General features: G+C 43.5%; 1 protein-coding gene across 1 annotated transcript in view; it reads left to right on the plus strand.

The window, feature by feature from the left end:
- The window catches only part of LOC136144263 (ATP-binding cassette sub-family C member 4-like), a 141,589-nt gene that overhangs the window by 42,904 nt on the left and 72,676 nt on the right, over positions 1–26,009 (plus strand). Inside the window, exons 12-18 of the mRNA XM_065902012.1 lie at positions 8,635–8,729; positions 8,952–9,038; positions 17,508–17,604; positions 20,870–21,067; positions 22,413–22,553; positions 23,836–23,873; positions 24,568–24,662. Coding sequence (XP_065758084.1) covers positions 8,635–8,729; positions 8,952–9,038; positions 17,508–17,604; positions 20,870–21,067; positions 22,413–22,553; positions 23,836–23,873; positions 24,568–24,662 — 751 coding nt within the window. The remainder of the gene's footprint in view (positions 1–8,634; positions 8,730–8,951; positions 9,039–17,507; positions 17,605–20,869; positions 21,068–22,412; positions 22,554–23,835; positions 23,874–24,567; positions 24,663–26,009) is intronic.

The following is a 26,009-nucleotide window of genomic DNA, read 5'->3' on the forward strand; positions in this document are numbered from 1 at the left end:
TTGGAATCCACACAAGGTCTGCCCCCTGCACTTGACTAATGCCTCCTTGGTCCCTTTAAGTCTGTGAGTTTCTCTCTTCACTTCATTTTTGACTTGTAATTTATTATTTAAGAAAAGCAGAATGCTTTAAAATTTCTTCTTAATACTGTGTCATTTCACTGAGGGAGATTGTTTTCAGAAATGACATTGAGTTTCACAGAGAATAGTAAGATGAAAGATTTATCTGTATTTTGGGAATTAAATAAGATTAGTGAGTAAATGATGAGACCTAAACTTAAGTGATAGGGGAATACAATTGACAAAAAGAAAGGAAAAAGAGTAAATAATGTTAAATACTATGTTACTCTCTTGGGTTGTAAAAAACCATTAAAGGTCTCCCCCCCGGGGTCTGTTCAGTGCAGTCTGGACATCTGACTGTTCTTTGTACTGTGAGGGAAAGACAGGGACAGATTTTCAAAGTTGTGGTATTGAAAGCTCCAAACCTGCTTTGTGAGGAAATAGTAATTCTCCTCGAACAACAGCTTGAACATCATAGGTTGTATCAGGTGTGTGTGTTCATGCTAAATCACTTCAGTTATGTCCAGTTCTGTGGCCCTATGAACTATAGCCCAGCAGACTCCTCTGTCCATGGGATTCTCCAGGCAAGAATACTGGAGTGGGTTGCCATTTCCTTCCCCAGGGGATCCTCCCAACCCAGGTATCAAGCCCAAGTCTGTCTCCTGCATTGGCAGGTGGATACTTTACCACTAGCGCCACCTGGGAAGCCCTGTATCAGGTGAGCAGCATTTTACAATGATGTGGACAAACAGAATTGCTTGTTTAATGGGCTTGTTTCTTTCTTCCAGGTTCTTGTTCATAGGTGACTGTACATTTGTAGAAATGATGTCAAGTTAGCAGGAATGAGCTAGATTTTTATTAAATGGTCTAGATACCATATATGGAGAAGGCAATGGCAACCCACTCCAGTACTCTGGCCTGGAAGATCCCATGGACGGAGGAGCCTGGTAGGCTGCAGTCCATGGTGTCACTACGAGTCAGGCATAACTGAGCGACTTCGCTTTCACTTTTCACTTTCCTGAATTGGAGAAGGAAATGGCAACCCACTCCAGTATTCTTGCCTGGAGAATCTCAGGGGCGGGGGAGCCTGGTGGGCTGATGTCTATGGGGTCGCACAGAGTCGAACACGACTGAAGCGACTTAGCAGCAGCAGCAGCAGCAGTTACCATATAAGAAGGGAAAGCAAATGCAGAACACTGAGAACAGCAGCTCCCATTAATTCGGAGTCCACATGCAACTCAATTTTCTGCCTTTCACACATGTGCGTGCACACCCGTAAAAAGGTTTATGAGTTATTCATTCTTTATGATTATCTTTGATATTCCCATCTTCACTTTATAGTTAGTAAAACTGAGCCCTGGACAGATGAGACACCTCATCTCTACGTTTGTAGCTCAAGTTCAGATCCTTGAGACCAATGCTTTGCTGCAGCCTCGTGGGGTGACTGGATCACTAACGTGGGCAGTGTTCTGGGGCTTCACTCACATGGGGCATGTGTGCAGCACAGACTTTGGTGGAAGGGGCCCTGAGGACTGGGATGCACAGCAGTTCATCTGTACGTGATGTGATGTCTATAAATATGGACTGCTCTCATGTTCTGCTGCATAGTTGGGACATGGAGTTGGGGTCCCTTGTGCCCATTCTCTCCTTGGCAGGAAGGGAGGCCCAGCGTGGAGAAGTAGCAAAGAGGAGAGTTCTGGCCCCAGCTTCATCACTTGCTCACTGTCATTCTGGACATGTCCTGTTACTTGCCTGAACCTCTGATGTTTCTGCAGCAAAATGAGGACATTGGGTCAGAGGGTTTTGTTGTTGCTCTGAAATGTCATCTATGACTCTGATTAAAAAGAGATTTAGCAAGGTCTTTACTACACCTGGGAACTACTTAGTTAGTTATGAGAGCATCTGCTTATCTCCTTTTGGATTCCAGGTTATCAGTGGATGGACATAAGGCAGGCACAGGAAATAGTGGCATCCTGGAGTTAGTCTGGCCTTAGACACAGAGACGGCATAGACAGTGCAGCAGAAAAGGCTTGGCCTTTGGAGAGAAACAGTCCTGGGTAGTGACTCCAGGTGTTTGTCTCAGTTTCCTTTCTTATTAAATGGGGGAGGAGTGGGGTTACTGTATAAATTACAGAAAATGCCTGTGAAATGTAAACAAGCTAGGGTTTCAGTAAGTGGTGGCCACTGTTGCTTTTCTAACCTTTTTCTCTCCATCCATCTATCCATCCATATAAATATAATAAAGATTTCTCCTTATTGTTCTCCTTACTCTCGCCTTCCCCAAATCCTGGAGGAAAAGCCATAAAAAACCCAGCATCTATTTATTTATTAAAATTTTATTTATTTTAATTGGAGGATGATTACAATATTGTGATGATTTCTGCCATACATCAGCATGAATCGGTCATGGGCATACATATGTTCCTCCATCCTGAACCCACCTCCCACCTCCCTACCCACCCTATCCCTCTGGGTTGTCCCAGAGTACTGACTTTGAATGCCCTATTTCATGCATCAAACTTGCACTGGTCATCTGTTTTACATATGTTAATGCATGTGTTTCAATGCTATTCTCTCAAATCATCCCATCTTCACCTTCTTCCACTGAGTCCAAAAGTCTGTTCTTTACATCAGTCTCCTTTGCTGTCTTGGATGTAAGATCGTCATTACTGTCTTTCTAAAAGCAACATTTTTTACATAACATATGTTAAAAACAACTAGATGTATTGTAATCATTTAAGTTCATTGAGCTGAAAACTTTTCCATAACAAAATAGGGAGACATGAAGTAATCACCCTGGCAACAGCAATTCAGGCTGATGACATCAACTCCATGGTCTAGGAGTCAGAAGTTTCAGGAATTGAGTCCCAGTTTCTCTGTTGATCAGGTGTGTGGTTTAGACTGATTGATCCTTACAGGCCTGTTACTTCATCTGTAAAATGGAGGTAATCAACCTCATGAGTTTGTTTTGAGGATGAAATGTGGTTGTGATTTTAAAGCTCCTGCTTGCTAGGTACATAAGCCCTCTGTAAGTAATAGAATGGTTTTGAAAATAAATTAGTTTTTAATTATAAACTCAGTCAGTTTCTGGTAAAATTACATCCATAAAATGTGACATGTAAGAAAGAAGATATCTGAGCATTAACTTCCATTGTTTGAGTTGGTATTTCTATAGGTGCTCTACACATAGTATATTATATAAATCAATAATAGCAATATTCTGTTACCATAATATAAGGAATACAGTGTGCAACATTTGTCTCCATGTTATATTTAAGGCTTTTGAAAATGTTTAGTGAACACCTATTTAAAGGTATCAAATTGATAAATTCTAGTTTAATATTTTTCCAAAGCGATCACTTACTTGGCCTTAGGATAGTAAGTTTATTGACACTCACATGTCTAAGTATAGAGGCCTTCAGTCTTGAGTTACTTAAGTGTTGTCTTCATTTCAAACAGAAATTCAGTCACCGCCTGGACAGCATGATGTGAAAGAGCAGAAGACTCTGTACTGACATGAGCTGGTTCAGATTCCAGCTCTTCTGTTTCACAGCTGACCATCCTCAGACCAGTGATGTGACCTCACTCAGTCTCAGTTTCCTCATCTGTGAAATGGGGCCAACACTTACTGTGCAGGTTGCTGTGAGGATTAGATAATCAGCATTGGGTTCCAGAACAGAGCTTGGTGCACAGATCTTACCCTCCAGGAGCTGTGAGAAGCCATGTGTGCGTTTACAAATGATGGAGCAGAATAAGATGGTCCTTCATGAGAGATGAGAGATGTAAACAGAACCCAACAGGAAGAGAGATGAGTCCAGGATAGTTTCATGGGAGAGTGTGTTTGGGCTGAGTCTGGAAAGATGGGCAGGATATTGACAGGCTATGAGAGGAGGGGTGATTCCACATGGAAGAAAAGCTGTGAGGGAAGGAGGGCTCCTGTTGCTTGACTCTCGAGTCCATCCCTTCTCTGCCAGGGCCTCACATCTGGCCCTCGTTAACCACCTCAGAAGTCTGCTCCGTGGTGTCCCTACTGTAAGTCTCCACCATCGCTGAAGGGCCTTGATGTGCTTCTGGATGGATGGCATCAAACCAGCATCACCTTTTCCTAGTTTGCCTCTAGTTTGTGTGTCTGCTGTTCAGTGAGAATTGGCTAAATTTTGGGGCTTCCCTGGTGGCTCAGACAGTAAAGAATCTGTCTGCAATGCAGGAAGACCTGGGTTCACTCCCTGGGTTGGAAAGATTCCCTGGAGAAGAAAATGGCAACTCACTCCAGTATTCTTGCCTGAAGAAGTCCATGGACAGAGGAACCTGGTAGGCTATAGTCCATGGGATCACAGCATTGGACACGATTGAGCTACTAACATTTACTTACTTATCTTAGAGGTAACAAATATGAATAAAAACACTTTCCTGTCAGTGGAAGGGTTAGGGTTAATAATATATGCTCATATATATGTAATATATGCTCAACTCAGACTTTCCTCATATAATCTAATCAGAATGTGGTAGCTGAGAAATCAACTTGACTTGGTTTTACTTCAAATCCTCCAAAATGTTTTTCCCCTTGGTGGCTTGTTCATATATAATTTTCAGAGTCAACAACACACTCGAAGTGTTACTACCAGACTCAGAGAGTTTCTCATGTCCTAGAAAGAGAGGCCGTGAGTGCTTTTTCTAGAATGTGGTTAAACTTGCTGTATTACAATGTGGTGCTTTTTAAAGAAGAAAATCACTTGAAGAATATGAAATCAAAGCATAAAAACTAAGCGGAACAGTTTGCAAGGACTGTCAACAGTGAAAGAGACGCCAAGTAATTCTGTGTGTGTGCATGAGGCTGAGAATGGGGAATACGTGTATCTCTATGGCTGATTCATATCAATGTATGACAAAACCCACTGAAATGTTGTGAAGTAATTAGCCTCCAACTAATAAAAATTAAAAATTAAAAAAAAAAAAACACAAAGCAAGAGATGGTATTAATTTCTGAGCCCAAGAAAGAAAGAAGGTGAGGTAATTATAAATTGTCACAACAGAATATTTGCTGCCTTTCATCAGATGCACCTCCATTAAGATTTGAATGAGTGGGGAACCTGTGTGTGTCTATGTCTTTGTGGTTGTCAGGGAGGGTTACGATGGAGTCTCTTTCTTCCATGGTTGTCATGTGCTTTGTATATTATGATTCACACTGTAAACAGGGTCCTACTGTTGGCTTGGTGAGAAAATAGGGATCAGTCACCAACAGCAAGTTATAATCAACTCATGTCCTTTTTTCATTTGTGGAGTTGTTCACACACTTCTTTAGGGTCTCACAGTATCCTTGAGTTCAGTGACTTCGGTTTCTGCAGCACATTCTACAGAAGAGGAAAATGAGACTTAGGGAGATCAAAGGACTTGTTTGTCATGGTGGCACCAGTGTGCTACTTGCTTTCTCCCCAGATTTGGTGCAGTAGAGACAGAGAAGTGAGGGCTTCATCTGCAGAAAGGTACTGCTGTGCATCCTAGGTTGATGTATGAGGGGTTTAGTAGATAAAAATGCAAACTCTGTCTATGAGAGAATGTGCCAATTGATAATTAATAGGCAACCTAAGACTTCTAATATAATACCATGTAACTTAAGTCTAAGGCAGAGGAACCAGAGATCAAATTCCCAACATCTGTTGGATCATAGAAAAAGCAAGACATTTCCAGAAAAGCATCTACTTCTGCTTCATTGGTATGAGAAATCCTTTCACTGTGTGGATCACAACAAAGGGTGGAAAATTCCTAAAAGAGCTGAGAATGCCAGACCACCTTACTGGCCACCTACGAAACCTGCTTGGAGGTCAAGAAGCGACAGTTAGAACTGGAAATGGAACAACGGACTGATTCCAAATTGGGAAAGGAGTACAAGTCTGTATATTGTCACCCTGCTTATTTAACTTACATGCAGAGTACACCATGTGAAATGCCAGATTGGATGAAGCACAAGCTGGAGTAAAGATTGCTGGGAGAAATATCAATAACCTCAGATATGCAGATGATACTACCCTTATAACAGAAAGTGGAGGGGAACTAAAGAGCCCCTTGATGAAGGTGAAAGAGGAGAGTAATAAAGTTGGCTTAAAACTCAACATTCATAAAACTAAGATCATGGCATCTGGTTCCACCATTTCATGGCAATAGATGGGGAAACAATGGAAACAATTACAGACTTTATTTTCTTGGGCTCCAACATCACTGCAGATGGTGACTGCAGTCATGAAATTAAAAACGTTTGCTCCTTGGGAGAAAAACTATGACAAACCTAGACAGCACGTTAAAAGGCAGAACCATTACTTTACTAACAACGGTCCATATTGTCAAAGTTATGGTTTTTCTAGTAGTATGAATGTGAGAGTTGGACCATGAAGAAAGCTGAGTGCAGAAGAACAGATGCTTTTGAACTGTGGTGTTGGAGAAGACTCTTGAGAGTTCCTTGGACTGCAAGGAGATCAAAACCATCAATCGTAGAGGAAATCAACCCTGAATACTAACTGGAAGGACTGATGCTGAAGCTCCAATGCTTTGACCACCTGATGGGAAGAACCGACTCATTAGAAAAGACCCTGATGCTGAAAAAGATTAAAGGCAGGAGGAGAAGGGGATGACAGAGGATGAGATGGTTGGATGGCATCCCTGACTCAGTGGACGTGAGTTTGAACAAGCTCCAGGAAATGGTAAAGGACAAGGAAGCCTGGAGTGCTCCATTCCATGGGATCACAGAGTCAGACACAACTAAACGAGTGAACAACTACTTAAGTCTGATTTCTATCTTGTCAATTTGGGAATGTTCTTTCATCTATTCTTTTTTTTCCCCGTGGTACTCTGGGGAAAATAGGCTGATTTCTCTATTAATTTCTTAAATGATATTCAAATATAACTTTTGATTGATTCCCAGATCCTCAAGTTACAACTTTATTTCCTTTTAAGTTTTGAGTTTTTCCTGCTTTCACAGACAAGCATCTGCTTAATCCAGCTGATCTTCTGGGTGTCCTTTGAGCACACGTTTCTTTCCTTTTGATTTTCCTGCCCAACTTGCTCTTTCTACCTCCATTTTTTGTACAGGCCTTGTCTGTCACTCACTCTAAGTATCACTGTGAAGACTTGGGGCGGGTGTTATCCCTTCTCTGAAAGTGGAAAGTTAAGCCAGAGATCAGCAAAATGTTTTTTTAAGAGACACTCATTCCTTGATAAAAACAAGTCCTGTGCCTTTACCTCCTGGGCCACCAGCTCTCACACCTGTGTCTCTAGCAGAGACCTTCACACCTGCATGTACAACTGCACCATGACACCACTGGGAGGTTATCTCAGCTTGTCCATGAGCGAAGTTCCCTAAACCTGCATCCACCATCTTCCCCAACTCAGTAAATGGAGACCCTGTCCTTCCCCTTCCTCACCCCAAACACCACAGTCTCCTCTTCTCTTACAGCCACACCCATCCCATCAGCAGGTCTTTCAAACTCTGCCTTCAACATGTGCCTGGAATGTAACTCCATCTCGCCATTCCCACTGCTCTCACTCTGGTCCTGACCACCGTCATCTCTCACCTTGATTATTCTGGTAGCCTCCTCACTTGTATCCACCCTCACCCTTTCCCACTTACTGTCTGTTTTCTGTAAAGCTCAGGAGTGATTCCTTAAAGCCTGAAACCAGCTCTGTCCCCCTCCTCTGCTTACTGGAGTGACCCCAAGCTCCTCCTGCTCTGTCTCAGCCCTCACACCCCTCATTCTCACTCTGCTCTCCTGCCTCCTTGTCCTGACCCCCTTGGGCATCTCCCCGTGGCTCCTGCACCCGCCCCTCCCTCTGTGAGGAGCAGCCTCTCCAGGTCTGCCTGAGCCCCGCCCCCCCTCCCAGATCTACCTACACCCCCTCTGAGCAGAGCCTTCCCACCCCAGTGTGGACTCACTTCCCTCCTTCACCCTCCACCCCCCTGAGCCGGCTTGCTTTTCCTCCCATCCTCAGTCCTTGTGCTCAGGTTAATTTTCCATATCGTCCATCTCCCATCATGGAAAGAAACTCTAGGAGCTTTGTTTCTTCACCACTGAGTTCACTGTGCCCAGAGCAATGCCTGTCATACAGTAGGTCCTCAGTAAATATCTGTTAAATTGGTCGAATGTGTAGATGCTGTACAAAATTACAGAATGAAAACAAAAAACACTGAGAGGTTGTTTTGTTTTGTTATGTTTTAATGTTCAAGGTCACAATTTAGTTACTCTGACTTATACCCACTGCTCTGGCTTCCCAGGTGGCTCGGTGGGGAAGAATCCACCTGCAGTGCAGGAGACGCAGGAGACACGGATTCGATCCCTGGGTCAGGAAGGTCTCCTGGAGGAGGAAATAGCAAACCACTCCAGAGTTGTTGCCTGGGGAATCCCAGGCCTGGACAGAGGAGCCTGACAAGCCCTAGTCCATGGGGTTACAAAGAGTTGAATAAGACTTAGCAGCTGAGCATGTATGCACGTTAATCAAATACTTGTATGAGGAACTAATAATAAAAGTGTAAGATGGTAGTAGAACACATTTATATCTTTTTCTTTTTCCCCTTTTCTATCTGTATAGGATTTACAGCTTTTGGAGGAAGGGGACCTAACTGAGATAGGAGAAAGAGGAACCCCTTTGAGTGAAGGACAGAAACCCCGGGTCAGCCTCGCCAGGTAAGTGGGTTTCAGTTGCTATCCTGCCCCTCCTCCTCCACGACTCCTAGTGGACGTGAGCACATAGACCCCGTTCACCAGGTGGGCCTGTGTGAAACAGGGACTTGGCCCTTTCTCTGGGCTTGTAGAAAGAACATGAAGTTGTTGGACACCATCATGATTCAGAGATGGGATCCAGGGAGTGTGAAGTGTCTTCTCCTGATGTCTCTCTCTGTTTTCTAGAGCCGTGTATCAGGATGCAGATATCTACCTCCTGGACGATCCGCTCAGCACAGTGGATGCAGGAGTCAGCAGACACTTGTTCGAACAGTGAGTTTGCTCCTGTTTTCTATCGTTTATTCTTTCCAAGAGCCCTGTAGAGATGAGGGAAGAGAGCTCAGGAAGGTCTCTGTGCTTCAGGAGACTCAGCTCCCTCTGCCCTTGTGTCCTTCCCTCCCCTTCCTCCATCCACAGAAGATCCATCATAGAGAAATTTTGCATCATGATGAGATCAGGACAGGAACATACAGCAGGTGCTTCCAATGTGGGGGCCACTGAGGTCCATGCTTTAGGGAGTAACAAATAGATGGCAGTTTTCCTCCTGCTACTTGAAGTTGATAACCAGATACTCTGAGTGGATCCAGACCCGAAGAATAAGAAAGATGATATAGGGTTTTTATATCAGAGAGTGAGATTCTATAACCTGGTACCTGGCTGCCAGTTTTTTCCCTCCATCATTTGCTTAAGGCACATTAGAAGTGAAGTTTTTGGTTCTGACTGACATAGGACTTCCATGGAAAGACCCTGTTGATTTATGCTTATTATTCTATCACTTTGGAAATAAAGTCTTTATTAAGTCTAGACTTAATGAAGTCTAGAATTTGAGAATCATTTATTCTACATCTGAGTATGATTTCATCATTTCATGTTATTTCATGGATGATTACTAGATTTAATACTTAGACCTACAATGTAGGGTCACCTATAATCTGGCTTAAGTCTTGACTCTCATTCCAGTTTCTCAAATTTAGAACTTGTCAGTTGCTCCTGGTTGGCTATACAGTGACTAAAGTAGAACAACTCTGATGCTTTTCTGTGTATGATGGGTCCTAACACACACTGATTGAGGCCTCTTATGGAGTCTAGACTGGCCTTTTTGAAAGCCTTGCAAACTTGTTTTTTCCCTAAAACAGCCTCCACATCTCCTCTATGGTCAGTTCACTTGCTGTTGTTCACTTTGTTAAAGCCAATAAGCCTTCCAGCTGCACTTATTAACGCCCTGCTTTGTGCACTGAGATCAATGCCCTTACAGATGTTACCACATAAAACCTCTTAGTTTACAAGGAGGACACTGAGCCAGGAGAGGGGAAGGACCTACACTGGGCAGAATAAGGGAGACTAGGATGCCCAGCTCTCATTCCTGCTTCTGAGGAACCTGTCTCTATGTGGAGCTTGTTAAGACAGATGCCTGGGGAAAGCTCAGCAGAGTCACGGTTTAGAGGGTTTTAATACAGGATAGTGAGTGCTGAATGTAAAGTGGAAGTGTCAGCTGGAGGCTTTCACTGAAGTTGGAAAGTTCCCTGTGCCTGGGGCTGGGTGGGCAGTGCCCTGGGGGCCTGCAGTTGGGTAGGTGTGTGGAGGATGAGAAGAGGACCCAGTCCTTTGCTGAAGGAAGAGTAGAAGCTCAGGTGTGGGGGGAGGAGGAAGCAGGGCTATGAGGAGGACAACAGGCACATCTTTTCCTGGAGGAGGCGGGGTGTTCAGCAGAGAGAAGCTGTTTGGAAATTCTTGCTGTCAGGTTCTGTGTTAGTTTCTAGGACTGTGTCCGTCCAGGCTGCTCTCACAGGAGACCAGAGCTGGGTAGCTTAGAAATAACAGAAGTTTATCTCTCAAGGTTTTGGAGGCTGGGAAAGTCCGAGTCAGGGTGCTGAAAGATTCAGTTCGGTGAGGGTCTGATTCCTGTGGTGTCCTCACATGGTGGAAGGGTGAGGGATCATGTAGTTCCTTTTATCAGGGCACTAATCCCTTTCATGGAGGCTCCATCCTCATGACCTGGTCCTTCCCCAAGACCCCACCTCCTAATACCAACACATTGGGATTAGGTCTCAATGTATGACTTTTGAGGAGGAAAACATTCAGCCTATAGCAAGTTGTCACTGATCGGGGTGCTCAAAGAATAGAAATTAATTTTCTCACATTTCTTGAGACTACTCATTCAAGGTTTAGGTGGTTTGGTTTCTCCTGAGACCTCTCTCCTTGGCTGCTGTCCACATCCACCTCACTGTGTCCTCACATGGTCTTCTCTCTGTTTACATGCACCCTGTGTCTCTGTCCTTTTAAAAAAAATTTTTTTTATTGAAATATAGTTGATTTACTACATTATGTTAATTTCTTTGTGCAACAAAGTGACTCAGTTATACACACACATACATTCTTTTCCATAATGGTTTATCTCAGAAAATTTATTATAGCTCCTTGTGCCATACCATAAGACCTTGTTATTTATCCATTCTACACATAATAGTTTGCATCTGCTAACCTCAAATTCCAAGCCCATCCCTCTCCACCACCTCCTTCCATCCATGCAGCCATAAGTCTGTCCACTGTATCTGTGAGTCTGGTTCTGTTTTGTAATTAGGTTCATTCCTGCCATAGTGTAGATTCCACATGTAAGTGATATGATATTTGGCTTTTTCTTTCTGACTTACTTCACTTAGTATGATAAACTTCAGGTCCATCCATGTTTCTGCAAATGGTATTCTTTCATTCTTTTTTTATTACTGAGTAGCATTGCTTTGTCTGGTGTACCACATCTTCTTTGTCCACTCATTTGTTGATGAACATATAGGTTGTTTCCATGTTTTGGCTATTGTGAATGGTGCTGCTATGAACATAGGAGTGCATGTCTTTTTGATTTATAGTTTCATCCAGATATATGCCCAGGAGTGGGATTACTGGATTATAAAGTAATTCTACTTTTAGTTTTCTGAGGAACATCCATACTGTTTTCCATAGTGCCTGCAACAAGTGATATTCCCACCAGCAGTTTAGGAGGGTTCCCTTTACTCCACACCCTCTGAGCCATTGTTATTTTAATGATGGTCTTTCTGACTGGTGTGAGATGATAGCTCATTGTACTTTTCATTTGCATTTCTCTAGTAATTCGCAATGGTGAACTTCTTTTCATGTGCTTTTTGGCCATCAGTATGTGTCCTTTGGAGAAATGTCTATTTAGTTCTTCTGACCATTTTTTTTTATTAGATTTTCTTGTTGTTGAGTTGTATGAGCTGTTCTTATATTTTGGAAATTAGGTCCTTGTTGATCACATCATTTGCAAATGTTTTCTCCCATTCTGTAGGTTGTCTCTTCATTGTGTTTATAGTTTCCTTTAGGTCCCATTAGGCCCATTTGTTTATTTATTTAATTAAAAATTATTATTTGTTCATGGCTGTGCTGGGTTTTCATTGCTGTGAGAGGTTTTCTCTGGTTGGGTTGAACAGGGGCTGCTCTCTATTGTGGTGCGTGGGCTTCTCACGGCGGCGGCTCCTCTGGTTGCAGAGCCCGGCTCTGTGGCGCGCGGGCTCAGTGGCTGAGGTTCCTGGGCTCCAGAGCGCAGGCGCAGTAGTTGTGCGGCAGGGGCTGAGGTGCTTTGCGCCTGTGGACTCTTCCTGGACCAGGGAGGGATTCCGTGTGTCCTGCACTGGCAGGTGGATTTTTTGCCACTGAGCCACCAGGGAAGCCCCATTTGTGTATTTTTGGTTATATGTCTATTGCCTTAGGAGACTGACCTAAGAAAACACTGGTATAATTTATGTCACAGAATGTTTTGCCTACAGTCTCTACTTGGAGTTTTTGGTGTCACGTCTTATGATTAAGTTTATTTTTGAGTTTATTTTTGTGCATGGTGAGGGGGTGTGCTCTAACTTCATTGATTTATATGCTTGTGTTTCTGTCCTTGTGTCTTAGTCTCCTCTTCATCTAAGCAGACCAGTCAGATTAGATTATGTTCAGTATAATTAAGGGTAATGGTTACTTCTTAAAAGTCCATGAAACCAAATTCTAAGGTACTGATGACTAAGGTGACTGCATGTAAATCTGAAGGGACATGATTGATTTACAGCAGGTGCAGAATAGCAAAGTAGAGACTTCAGCAGAGTCAGTAAGTGTGAGAGGAAGGCCTGTGAAGAGCTCTGGTCTCTGGACACTAGGAGCTGGCTAGAAGCTAGGATTCCATGTCCACCAGTGGGGATTGTTAGACTTTAATGGAACCTGCCCGTGTATAAAGACTTCCCTGGTGGCTCAGACAGTTAAGCATCTTCCTACAATGTGGGAGACACAGGTTCAACCCCTGGGTCGCGAAGATCTCCTAGAGAAGGAAATGGCAACCCACTCCAGTATTCTTGCCTGGAAAATCCCATGGACGGAGGAGCCTGGTAGGTGTGACAGAGAGTCAGACATGACTGAGCAACTTCACTTTATACTTTTATCCTTTTAGTGTTGGAGTGATAAAAGAGTTATGGAGATGGATGGTGGTGATGGTTGCACAACAGTGTGAATGTACTTAATGTCACTAGCTGTATGCTTAAAATGGCAGAAATGGTAAATTTCATGTTAGGTATATTGTAACACACATACAAACCTGAATAGTAGCACTGGATCTCTGAGAACATGAGAGAACAGGGCAGATAACACATGGTATGGTCTTCCCCTCTCTGATCTGACCCTCCTTTCCCAGCCTCTCCCATTCACGGCTTCATGAATTTTCCCTTAGAGAAGTGCCTCGTGTCTTGTCATGAGTTCAATGACAGGAGCTAGTGCTGTGACAGGGGTACCCCACCCCCACCCTCCTGGCTTCATGAGTATCTCAGCCTCCTTGTTCCCAGCACCCCACCCTGAGCTCACAAATGTGTGTTACCACATCTTGTGAGCATCTGCACAAGTTCTCCGTCAGGGCAGGAACAGATTCTGCTGGTCATTGCATCCATGTCACAGGGAAGGGAGAGCACGGCATTTTGGTGCCAAGTACAGTGTGTTGATCACAGAAGTTCTCCTGAGTTCTTTTTCAAACACTGGAGATATTTATAAAATCCTCTCAAATATTTTGAGTATACCACTTTGGATATATGCTTGATAGAAGCAAGCGTAAGACTGTTGTTTGTTATCAGAACCACATTCTCTAGGGAAAAGCAGAGAGCATGAAAGCAATTTAGGAAACCACTCAGCAGCAACTGGAGAGTGTTTTTAATTTAGAGAATTGGATGGAACAATATGCTGTGAGATACGGTGGTTGTGTGGAAGCAGTCATGGGGAGGGTTTTGTGTTAAAAGTGAATGACTCACACTACTACTTGCTGTTAATAGTTTCCTTCAGTCATGAATTTATATCCAAAATTATTGAGGTTCATGACTTTTATAGCTTTATGCCATGAACACAGTGGATTCTGTCACTTAGAAGGTGAGGGCCTTACATGAACTGATGCAGCCATGGATCCCATCCTGGTTCAGCCCCACATCACGAGACCTCTGCCTCCTGCATCATCAGGTCTTGGGGTCTGTCCTAATCAGACTCCACGCTGCTGTCTACACAGCTCACCCACCTGCTCCAGTCCTTTATGGACATCACCTCCCCCGCCAACTGCCCCTGCCAGTCCACCACATTCAGGAAGCAGCTCCAGGTCCTCAAACAGGCTTCTTTGCCATCTGCCCCCATCAGCCTTTCCAACTCGTCCCCACAGCCACTCAGTATCCAGCTGTGCTGGCTCTGTGGGGGTCCTTTCTCACCCCCGTCTGCCTGTACACACTGGTCCTTCTGTCCCAGAGCCAGGGAGCAGTGCACAGGACATAGAAGGAAGGTGAAGAAAAAGGGACCTTCCATTCCCTCCCACTCCTCCAGGTGGAACCCACCTTCCCACAGCCCTCAGTGGGTGCCCTTGACCATTTATGAGTCCCCGTGAACTGTGGTGTTGGGAAGACTCTTCAGAGTCCCTTGGACTGCAAGGAGATCCAACCAGTCCATCCTAAGGGAGATCAGTCCTGGGTGTTCATTGGAAGGACTGATGTTGAAGCTGAAACTCCAATACTTTGGCCACCTCATGCGAAGAGTTGACTCATTGGACAAGACCCTGATGCTGGGAAAGGTTGGGGGCAGGAGGAGAAGGTGATGACAGAGGATGAGATGGCTGGATGTCATCACCGACTCGATGAACATGGGTTTGGGTGGACTCTAGGAGTTGGTGATGGACAGGGAGGCCTGGCATGCTGAGACTCATGGGGTCACAAAGAGTTGAACATGACTGAGTGACTGAACTGAACTGAACCCCCCATAAACTGTGAATGCAGGAAGGCACCTTAGCCCAGCATGTTCTGTCCCAGGAAGCCTGCACCTGCTGTGTCTTCTCCCAGGATGTTTCCCCAGATAGTCTCAGGACTCCCATGTCTTCACATCTAAGATAGCAGCTCCCCTTGTTTTTCCTTCAGAGCACAGGTCACAGCAGAATAGCACATTCTCTATACTTGTTCAGTGTGTCCTCTACACGGTGCAGAGTATTGTCTTCTATCTTGACGTGTGGGTGGATCCTCAGCACTTAGGAGAGTGCCTGGCTCCTCAGCAAACCTCTGCTGATTGAATGAATGGAGGTGGGGCCTCTGTCTGTCTTACTTGTATTGCCTCCAACATGGGGTGTGTCCCCTCTTAATAGATCCCGTATATAGGAATATATGTGGGATTATAGGATTAATACAGCCTTTATATTGGAATAACTGTTATACAACTGGTTGTTGACTCAGTCATTTCTATGGCATGATGTGGAACTCTTTAAAAACTTGGAAAATAGTGCATTTTTCTAGTGATTTGAATAAAAGCATCAGTTAGGAAAAATTCAAAGCCATTAACTGATCTCTTCATTATAATTATTTGTATTACCTCTTCTGTGATGGGATGTTAGGAAGAAAACATCTTAAAACTTTTGGGTTGGTTCCTCTTGGACACAACACCCCATCAGATTTGATTAACATCCACCTTTAGGGATTATTGGCAGGCAATTATGAATTAAGGAGAAAAAATTCTGTTTTAGTATTAAGTTTGTTAGTCAAGAAACTTAGTATAAATGCTGAGCTAACACATGTCAAAATGTAAAAATGAATCCTTTTGGACTTGATGAAGCGATGGTTTGTGTGTCCACATCCCAGGGTCTTGTTTCTGATCACAGACCCAATGTCCAGATAACCCTATATGCAAAACAGAAAAAGAGACACAGATGTACAAAACAGACTTTTGGACTCTGTGGGAGAAGGCAAGGGTGGGATGTTTCGAGAGAACAGCATCAAAACATGTATATTATCAAGGGTGAAACAGATCACCAGCCCAGGTTGGATGCATGAGACAAGTGCTCAGGGCTGGTGCACTGGGAAGACCCAGAGGGATGGGGTGGAGAGGGGGATGGGAAGGGGGGATCAGGATGGGGAATACATGTAAATCCATGGCTGATTCATGTCAATGTATGGCAAAAACCACTACAATATTGTAAAGTAATTAGCCTCCAACTAATAAAAATAAATGGAAAAATAAAGTTTTCTGACCCGAGTCCAAAGCACATAATCGCTTGTGGTTAGGGAGGAGTGGAAAAGAAAGCTGTCGTTTACTGAGCAGATTGGTGGTTTGGTTTCTCAGAGCATGTGGATGAGCTGTTATTGACCTTGTTCTGAGATGAAGAAACTGAGGTTTAGTTGCTCCTCCGACATCTTCAGGCTCGTGAGAGGGAGTGAGCTGCAGCCTGTTGCCTCCAGACTCTCCATCTGACTTACTCACAGGCTGAGCTCTGGCCCAGGTTCCTGAGATTTGCTCTGCAAGGGACTCGGGCTCCCAGAGTACCTGCCTGGGGCCCTGCCTGTGGTCACCGGGGCCCCAAACTCACCCACTTGCTTCCCTGGAGGGGTTGTGGTCCTTGTGGGATGACACTGGGCCTGGGTCCCTAGGGGTCTACATTTGAAATGCAGGAGTAGTTTTTTTGTTTTGTTTTGTTTTGTTTAACTGTGAAAACAATTTAAGGTTGAATAGTGAGGGGTGTCTTGACTAAGAGAACTGGTGGGTTCCTGAGCCACTGGGTGATTTCCACTGTGATTTGGGCCATTTGGATTATGTTCTTTTACTTTCATATTTGGAAGGTATTCACTCCAAATGAAAGAAGACTTGCTTCCTGGATGGAACTGGGAATGTTTTAGTGACTGATAGAGGCCACGCTGGCATTCATTATTTATCTAATATTCTTTGGGAGCAAGTGTCTAGCAAATGCCCTCTGGCAAAGATTATCAAGAATCTATTCATTTTTTGTTGTGAATATTTACATAATTAATTATAAATAATCATCTAGAAAGCTGTCTATGAATGTACACATTTTTAAATGACATGGATCCCTCCTCTCCCATTCCCGAATAATGATAAAATAGTGTTTTAGTTTAGTCAAGTTTTGAAATCTCAGTATTACTCAATTGTTTTCCTTTATGAAACATGTAAATAATTGTTAAGCTGAGTTTTAGAAGAAAAAACTTAGCTGCTTTTACCTCCTTCACTAGACTGGCTTTAAGCATTTTTTTATAGCACTAGATTCAAATTTGCTGCTGATAAATTTAAGAACCTAGTTGGATTAGTTGATTTATGTTTATTTAATTTTTATTTTTGATTTGGTATTTTAAGATCCTTCACTGCTGTGTGGTCTTTGTTTCACTGTTTTCAAAATATAAATTTTCAGTTTGAGGCATTCCATTAATATGCTTTTGCATTCTGTACCTTTTACATTTGTAGGTGTATTTGTCAGGCCTTGAAGGAGAAGATCACAATTTTAGTCACTCATCAGTTGCAACACCTAAAAGATGCAAGTCAGATTTTGATATTGAAAGATGTAAGTAATTTCTAGAAATCCGTGGAATTGCGAGCACTCAGGTGTGTTGAAGGGCGGACCTTCCTGAAGGTCACTCTTCTGGGTTCATGGGAAACACCCTTTTCTCCTTCAGTTTTTTGCCCCCTTCTTCTCAGAGCTAGTGTTCATGCCTTGGAAGATGAACCTAAAGCCCTGTAGAAATGTCACTATTACACTCTAAGCCACATAAACCCTAAAGTGTATAAAAGTACAACCACAGGGTTATTGAATCATCACTTTTCTAATGAAATTTGTTAAGGATAATGTTGCAGTTTTATTTAGAACTTTTTATTTTCCTCTTCCATGACTTAAATCAAAGTGTATCACTTAGAAATTAGAGATTCTAAGATCTGTTGGTATCCAGGTGATTGTCATACATAGTTTGCCAAAAGAGCATCTTCCATTAACTCCAGAAGTGAGGTTGGGTATCCCAGCACCTTGGGTCAGAGACGTCCTCTCTGCTAGTATCGCCAGTTGCTGGTCTCCCTGGCCAGGTCTCTATGTGCCTGATACATGAGGGAGCCTGTGCAGCAGGAGGACAAGGCCCTGCCTTCATGGGGCTCCTGTTCTTATGGGGATGGATGTGACAAAGAAGGTGACATCCTGGCCTCTCTGAGGAGCTGCTGCCTCACAGGATCTGAGTGACATGAAGGTGGAGGCCACACAGTCACCTGGGGGAGGGGGTCTGAGGCAGGGGGTCCTAAGAAAGGAGCTGACCTGGCAGGTTGGAGGAACAGTGGGAAGACCACCATGTCTGAGGAGAGTGAGCAGGGGGATGGGAGGGAGCTGGTCCCTGAGCAGTGGGCAGGGGACAGGAAGTGGGATGGAAGCCTTGGATGGTCCAGAGCAGAGAGGGATGTGGTCTGATGTAGGAGTTAAGAGAGTCCTCTGATGGTCACTGGAGGGGAGTCAGCAGAAGCAGTTAGGAGTCTTAGTAAAGCTGAGGAGACAGAAGTGTGGGCTCAGGCTAGAGTATCAGTTTCTATAGCTGCCATATCACAGTACCGCAAGCTGGGTGACTTAAAACAGCAGGAGTATATTCTTTCCCTGTTCTGGAGGCTACGGGTTCCAAATCCAGATGCTGGCAGGGCCGTGCTCTCCTGAAGGCTCCTCCTTCCTTCCAGCCTCTGGTGTTCACCGGCCTTCTTTGATGTTCCTTGACTTCCAATTGCAGCACTGTGGTCTCTGCCTCTGATGTCACATGGCCGTTGTCCCCGTGTCAGTCTGGGTCTCATAAGGACATCAGTTGTATTGGATGTAGGGTCACCATACTCCAGGATGACCTCATCTTAACTTGATTACATCTGCAAAGACCCTGTATCCAAATAAGGTCATGTTCCCAGGTGTCATGTTTGAGAACATCTTTTTGAGGAGGGGGCAACATCCAACCTGCAACTCCTAGCATGGTTGGGAATGGGGTGGAGAGTAGTGAGAAGTGTTCCGACTTAGAAGTTGTTTGATGCTTCACTCCTTGGCTTGTTTGCCTCTGGGTCTCAGCATCTTTGTTGTTAACCCCTGCCTGCTCCACAGGTCCTTAGTCAGATCCCTGACTTCTGAAATGAATCTCTACTCTAAGAAAGATTATTAAGATACAGAACCCCTGCCTCTCTAGAAGCAGTTCCATGTGTCAGCCCTTCTCTACTCCTCTAGGAGTGGAGGGAGGCTAAGGTTTCTCAAGCTTGAGAGCAGTTGATTTCATGTGCAAAGGGGACAATTCTAGTGTGTAAGCCCCAGTGTTGACAGTGTCATGAGCACAGGATCAGTGGGCAGGAGTATAACCTATTTCACTCATCCCTAGATATTTTGGAGTCCCCTTATTGCTTCCTTTGAGGACACTACCCCCAATTTTAGTACTAACAAAACAACCATCTGTCTACTGGTGAGCACCCCTGCCTGAGTTGGGGTCCATCCTCACCGTCGGGTCCCTCTCTTCAGAGCAGATGGCTGTCCTTTCATCCCTCGGGAATTGTCAGTGGTTGACTGTTGAGTGAAATTGCTGTCTTTGTACCACCAGTCATTTCATTGTGCGCATTACAAATCTGGTGTGGTGAGTGGTGATTTCATTAAAGAGGTGTGTGAATTTTGCCTCCCAGGTGGAACAAGGCACACTACATCCTGCATCGTTTCCTAGTTCTGTGGTATCAGATGGTGCCCAGAGGCTTCCCTGTATTTCCCCCAGTGGACGCCCTCAGGGAAGAGGGTGAGAGGGGTCCCAGCAAGGGTGCTGGCCATCTTCCTCCATCTGAGCTGCCTTAACCAGAGCTGCTCTCGTTTGATGAGTTTTGCATACTGAGATTTTTTTCCCCTGATGTTTTATTTGCTACTGAGTGAATCAGCTGAATCTGGTTTCATGGGGTCAGAAAACAGTGAAATATCTGCACATTATTTTATATGACTTTGTAAGAGAGGGAAACTGTGCAAGGTTGTGTCATGTGTGTTCAAAGAAAATGATTTGATTGGCTGTAGCTTAAGCAGTTGCCTCATTTGGGGAAGCCTAGTTGGCTGCATGTGGTTGGTTGTTCCCAAGTTTTTTCTCACATCTGAGTGCATTGATTCTGGCTTAGGTTTTCGTTTGTGGGAACAGACTGCCAGGGCTTTAGAGCCACCCCAGCCCCATGGCCTCCTTGTTTAATTACTTTATCAGGTGGAATATTGAATTTTCAGTTGGGAACTTGCTAAGTGTGTGGGGGCAGTTTAGACCATGGAGATGCCTCTCATGTGTTTTCTGTCCAGGGCTGGTGCCTATTATCCCAGCTGGGCACATGATAGTGTGACAGTGACAGTGGTCACTGAAGATTTAATGAGTGACTCTTACCTGTATGCAGATGTACTCGTGCCCACCTCTGGGTTAAGTTTAAATTTCTTTCCTGTAATTGACACATGAGGCTTCTCTCAATTCCCGTTTTGTCTAAAAAGACTGTGCTGATCTTCCCACCAACCTCTGTGCTTCTTGCTTCCCTAAGTGCCCAGGGTAGTCATGTCAATGGCCTCCATTTTTAACACATGAGCACATGTTTCTTTCATATCCCCCAGCACCTAAAACAGGGACAGGGTTTGGCAGAGAACACAATGCTCAGTTCTGTACTGAGTTGACTAAACTAGATTTCTCAACAAGAATTCTAGACCCAGGGATCATTTTTTTTTTCAAAAATCGTAATTTAAGACCAGATAACTTTTCTTGATTAGTATTTAGGTTGGTTTAGTATTATCAAATATAAATTAATTTCTCTCAATTTTTTTATTTTAGGGGATAATGGTGGAAAGAGGAACTTACTCTGAGTTTCTGAAATCTGGGGTAGATGTTTTCTCCCTTTCTGAGAAGGGAAATGAGCAGTCTGAACCATCTCCAGTTCCAGGAACTCCCACTGTGATCTCTGAGTCTTTGGGTCAATCTCTCCAATCTCCCAGACCCTCGCTGAAAGATGCAGCTCAAGAGGACCAAGATGTGAGTTTCTCATCCTGCAGTGTGCCTGGGTTTTGTTTGCTCTTGGTGAACTCACGGACCTTCAGTCTGCTCTGCTCATGACATCTTCATTTGTCCCAAAGTAGACCCTAAGGTTCCCAAAGTCTTGTTCCATGGAATTGATAGAAGAGCATGAAGGGAGCAAGCTTGCTTGGGGTTCCCCTTTGAATGTAGGATGGAGAATCTTATGGAGACCAGGAGTGGGTGTACTGCTATGAATTTCTGGGTTTGTGTGGCTCACACTGATTGAGAACTCTTTGGTTTACCATAGTTACATCCTAGTCATGCTGGTGGCCCCCACCTTCCCTTATGCATCCAGAGGCTTAATGTGAAGACCCCCTTAGACTGAGTCCTGCTGTTGCAACATTAAATCATCTACTTTTTCTATATGTTGGAATGTTCTAGCACTGCATGTGACTGATGGTATTATCTTGCCTTGCTGTCAGATGGTTTGTGATAGGTCAGAGGTAATGTGTGCAAAGGACCTGACACATGGTAGACACTTCGCTGTTAGCTCCCACCCTCCTTTCTTACCCTTCAAGACAGAGAACCACATCTCATTGATCTTAAATCCCAGTGGCCAGGATAGAGCTAAGGACATCCTAGCCTCCTGTGACTGTATAATGCATTCTAAGTCCTCCAGACAAAAATGCACTAGATCTCCCTTAAAATACACAGATTTTCCCTTGATAGCCAAACCCTCAATATCCAAACCCAGGAGCCTGGAATAACTCTGATAAGTATTCAGATTAGCTATTTACTTTTTAAACTCAGGAATCGCTCTCTGAAATTTTAGGAACCAAAAAGATTCAGATCATATGCTTGCAACATGCTATCCAAACTCCTATTTACTCTAACTCTCTCTGTGAACTCAGTTAACTGTATTTGGCTAGTGTTTTGAGTCCAAAGTATGTTTTATGTTTCTATCATTGAATGACACAAGTCATCTAGAAGGATACATTAGCTCCATATCATTTTGTGTGTTATTTTAGAGGAAGTTTCTGCATTTATACATTAATTGATTTTGTTGTGTGTGTGTTGAGAGTCATGATGTATTTTAAGCAAAACTACCCAGCAGTGAATTACATTTCCTTATTTCTAATAGATTCCTAGAAGTAGGATGGCTGGGTCCAGATATAAACACATATGTGATTTGGCCAGATATTCCCACACCTTACTCCATAGGAGATGGACCATCCTGCACTCCTACCAGTATATGAGATGTGTCTGTTTCCCACAGCTTTGCAATGGAGGACATTGTTGAACTCTAAAAATTTGGGGTTCATTTTTTAAAATTTCATCTCTCACTGCCATTTTTCCCTTTTAGACTGAGAATATACAGGTTACACTACCTCTGGAGGACCATTTGGAAGGAAAAGTTGGCTTTAAGACCTATAAGAATTACTTCAAAGCTGGTGCTGACTGGTCTGTCATCATCTTCCTTATTCTAGTAAACATCACAGCTCAGGTACATAAGGGCATATGTTTTGGTTTCTACAATTGGCTTGATATTTGCATACTATTTATACTGTATTTTATAATTATTTTAAAATATTTGTATTAAGAGATTGTTCTCAAAGACTTGGCTCATGCAGTTGTGGGCCTATCTGGGTGAATGTGAAATCAGGAAGGCAGACCTGCAGACTGGAACCTCAGGTAGGAGCTGACGCTGATATCTTGAGACAGAATTTCTTCCTCCTCCAGGAAGCCTCAGGTTTTGCTCTTAGTGCCTTTGATGTGGATGAGGTGACCACAGTGTTGAGAGTGATCTCCTCTACTTAAGTTCTGATGATGGATGTGAGCCACATCCACAAAACACCTTCACAGCAACATCTAGACGAGTGTTTGGTTGAATCACTGAAGACTGGCCCAGCCAAGCTGACACCCAGAACTGACCATTGTTGGGGTCCTTTAATGAACCGGAACCTGGTGGTCCGGAGTTGATGATGAGAAAGTGAAAGAAGGAAAGAGGCTTATATTCCCTGGGTTACGCAGCTGGCCTTTGTGCTCCAGGGAATCAGCCAGAAATAGGGAGATAGAGAGAAAGAAAGACACGGGGACCCAAGCTCTGATGGAGCAAAGGTGTTTTATTCAACATGGTGTGGGTATATATACTGTCTTACAAGGTAGCTATTCTCAGCAAAGATAAAAATCAAAATTCCAGACTTACAAAACATAAGGCGATTTATATCAAAGAGAATTGTAAACAATCACTTTTACCTTATGGTTCATAAAAGGGAAGAGGGTACTTACCACTGTATTGAAAAACTGAGGAAGGAAATGCCTGGATTCCTCAGCCCCGGGAGACGGGAGACGCTTGCCTCTCCTCTTAATTCCTGAATATTCAGGAATTAATAAGGAACAGAGGATTCCTGACAGACCCAAAACAACACGCAGGAAGCCTCCTGTTAAATGCTTCCTGACAGACCATCACTGTACCTGTCAAGTTTTTGCTTTGAAAAATTCCGACATTTGTTCTGTTATTGCTGCCTTTTGCAGTCCACTTGGATTTGCATTGAAGTACATTATATTTGGGGAGCAAAGTCTTCTAGGGAAAGGGGGATTTCTTTGAAAGATACTAACATGTAAGAGGCCCTCCCCTGAGCTGTGGTCATCAGGGTTTGGGGCTTGGCGCAGACCTGAGCCGGAAGGACCGCCTCCGTGTCCTGGAGCCTTCCCCTCCCCCATCCTGTGAGCGGGGGTGGGGCTCAGTGACGTCAGTGTCTGAGTGACTGTGTTTCCTGCTCCAGGTCGCCTACGCCCTGCAGGACTGGTGGCTTGTGTTGTGGTGAGTGATTTCGGGTCTGACCCAGAGTGCTGTGAAGGATACATGGAGCCTCACTTTCCCACAGAGTCAGGGGGAGAGATGGGGCGAGTTCAGCCTCCTCTTCTGACCCTTACATAGTTTCCCTAAAGAAAAATGAAAGTTCCTGTGGGTGGTGTGTGATCCCCCGGTGGTCTCTCCCCATGTTCCTCCCTTTAGCAGCTTCTTCACAGACAATTTTTCTTTTCTTTTCTTGAACTTTTAATATTGCATTGGGATATGGCCGATCAACAATGTTGTGATAGTTTCATTTGAATAGCGAAGGGATGCAGCCATACATTTACAATTATCCATTCTCCCCCAAACTTCCCTCCCATCCAAGCTGCCATATAACATTGGGCAGAGTTCCATGTACTATACAATAAGCCCTTGCTGGCTACCTGTTTTAAATATACCAGTGTGTGCATGAGCATCCAAACATTAACTATCCTTCCCCTCAGCAACCATAAGTTCATTTTCTAAGTCTGTCTTTACAGATAATTTTGAAAACTGAAAATCATGTTTCAAATTTCTGGAGGGAGACATATATAGGGCCTTGTGGGCTGAGAAACACTTTCCAGCATAAAATACATTTCTTGAATTGATGTAATTTTTTGTGATATTTGTGTAAATTCTATGTATACCTATAGTGTAATATTTTTTATTTCCCATTCCATAGGGCAAATGTACAAAGTGACCTGTATTCTGGGGCATTAGTAAAAGAAGATGAAGCTGTAGTGTTTGTTCTGAACTGGTACTTAGGAGTTTATTCAGGTAAGGTTGAGCCATCTGCTCTATAATACCAGAGCTTAAGGGGCTTACAATGAGTCTGAGTGAGCAAGAGGGCTTCCAGAGTAATTCAGTAATGTCTTAATAGATTATCTGAATCACATTTACTCTGTGATTTAATTAGAATAATTATTTTAAAGATCTACTAGAAGAAAAAAGGTTGCATGAAGACTCTTAACTTGTTCCATACTGGATTTTGGTAGTTAAACCAGGATTGCATATTGAGGAAATCAGCCACTGGAAATAAGTAGCTACTCTGTATTCTGATAGGTGCTTTAGCTAAACCTTATATCATTATATGGATGGGTAAGGGGAATAGAAATGAATCCCCACCCTGTTGTTCAGGTTGTTCCAATTCTGTCTGAATAAACCCTGGCTTTTATTGATCTTGGATGAAATCCTCTGGCAGCATGGGCCCCAAATAAAAGCATTACTCCCTCCCAGGTATGCCAAGCTCCCCTTTCCACACTGCTCATCTCCTGGGCTTCACTCATAACTCGAGAAGCTAAGCAGGGGAAGTCCAGTGTCTGGAATTAGGTCTCCTTCTCTTTCTTACCCTGAGATCACAGTGTTACCTCCTCCCCAACTGTGTGATTAATTCAAATTTTGGCTTGCCAGACTAATATTATCATGACTCTCTCTCGTCACAAGAGTATTAGAATATATATAGCATAGCATTACATACTATTTAAAGGATGTCTTTAACAAAATCTTTAAATGCCTTCTTTATTCATTCATCTGTTGATGGACATTTAGGTTGCTTCCATGTCCTAGCTTTTGTAAATAGTGTTGCTGTGAACACTAGGGTGCATGTGTCTTTTTGAATTATGGTTTTCTCAGGATATGTGCCCAGTGGTGGGATTGCTGGGTCATATGGTGGTTCTATTTTCTATATTTCAAGGAACCTCCATACTGTTCTCCATAGTGACTGTAGCAATTTACATTCCTACTAACAGTGCAAGAAAGTTCCCTTTTTCCACACCTTCTCTAGCATTTATTGTTTGTATATTTTTTGGTGATGGACATTCTGACTGGTGTGAGGTAATACCTTATCAGAGTTTTCATCTGCATTTCTCAAATAACGATATTGAGCATCTTTTCATGTGCCTCTTGACCGTCTGTATGTCTTCTTTGGAGAAAGATCTATATAGATATTCTTCCCATTTTTTGATTGGGTTGTTTGGTTGTTGCTGTTTTTTTTGTTTGTTTTTGTTTTTTTTTTTATACTAAGCTGCATGAGCTATTTGTATATTGTGGAGATTAATCCCTGGTCAGTTACTTATTTTGTAATTGTTTTCTCCCATTCTCAGGACTGTCTTTTCATCTCATTTA

This window comes from Muntiacus reevesi, chromosome 11 (assembly GCF_963930625.1).
Source record: "Muntiacus reevesi chromosome 11, mMunRee1.1, whole genome shotgun sequence".
Classification (NCBI taxonomy): Eukaryota; Metazoa; Chordata; class Mammalia; order Artiodactyla; family Cervidae; genus Muntiacus; species Muntiacus reevesi.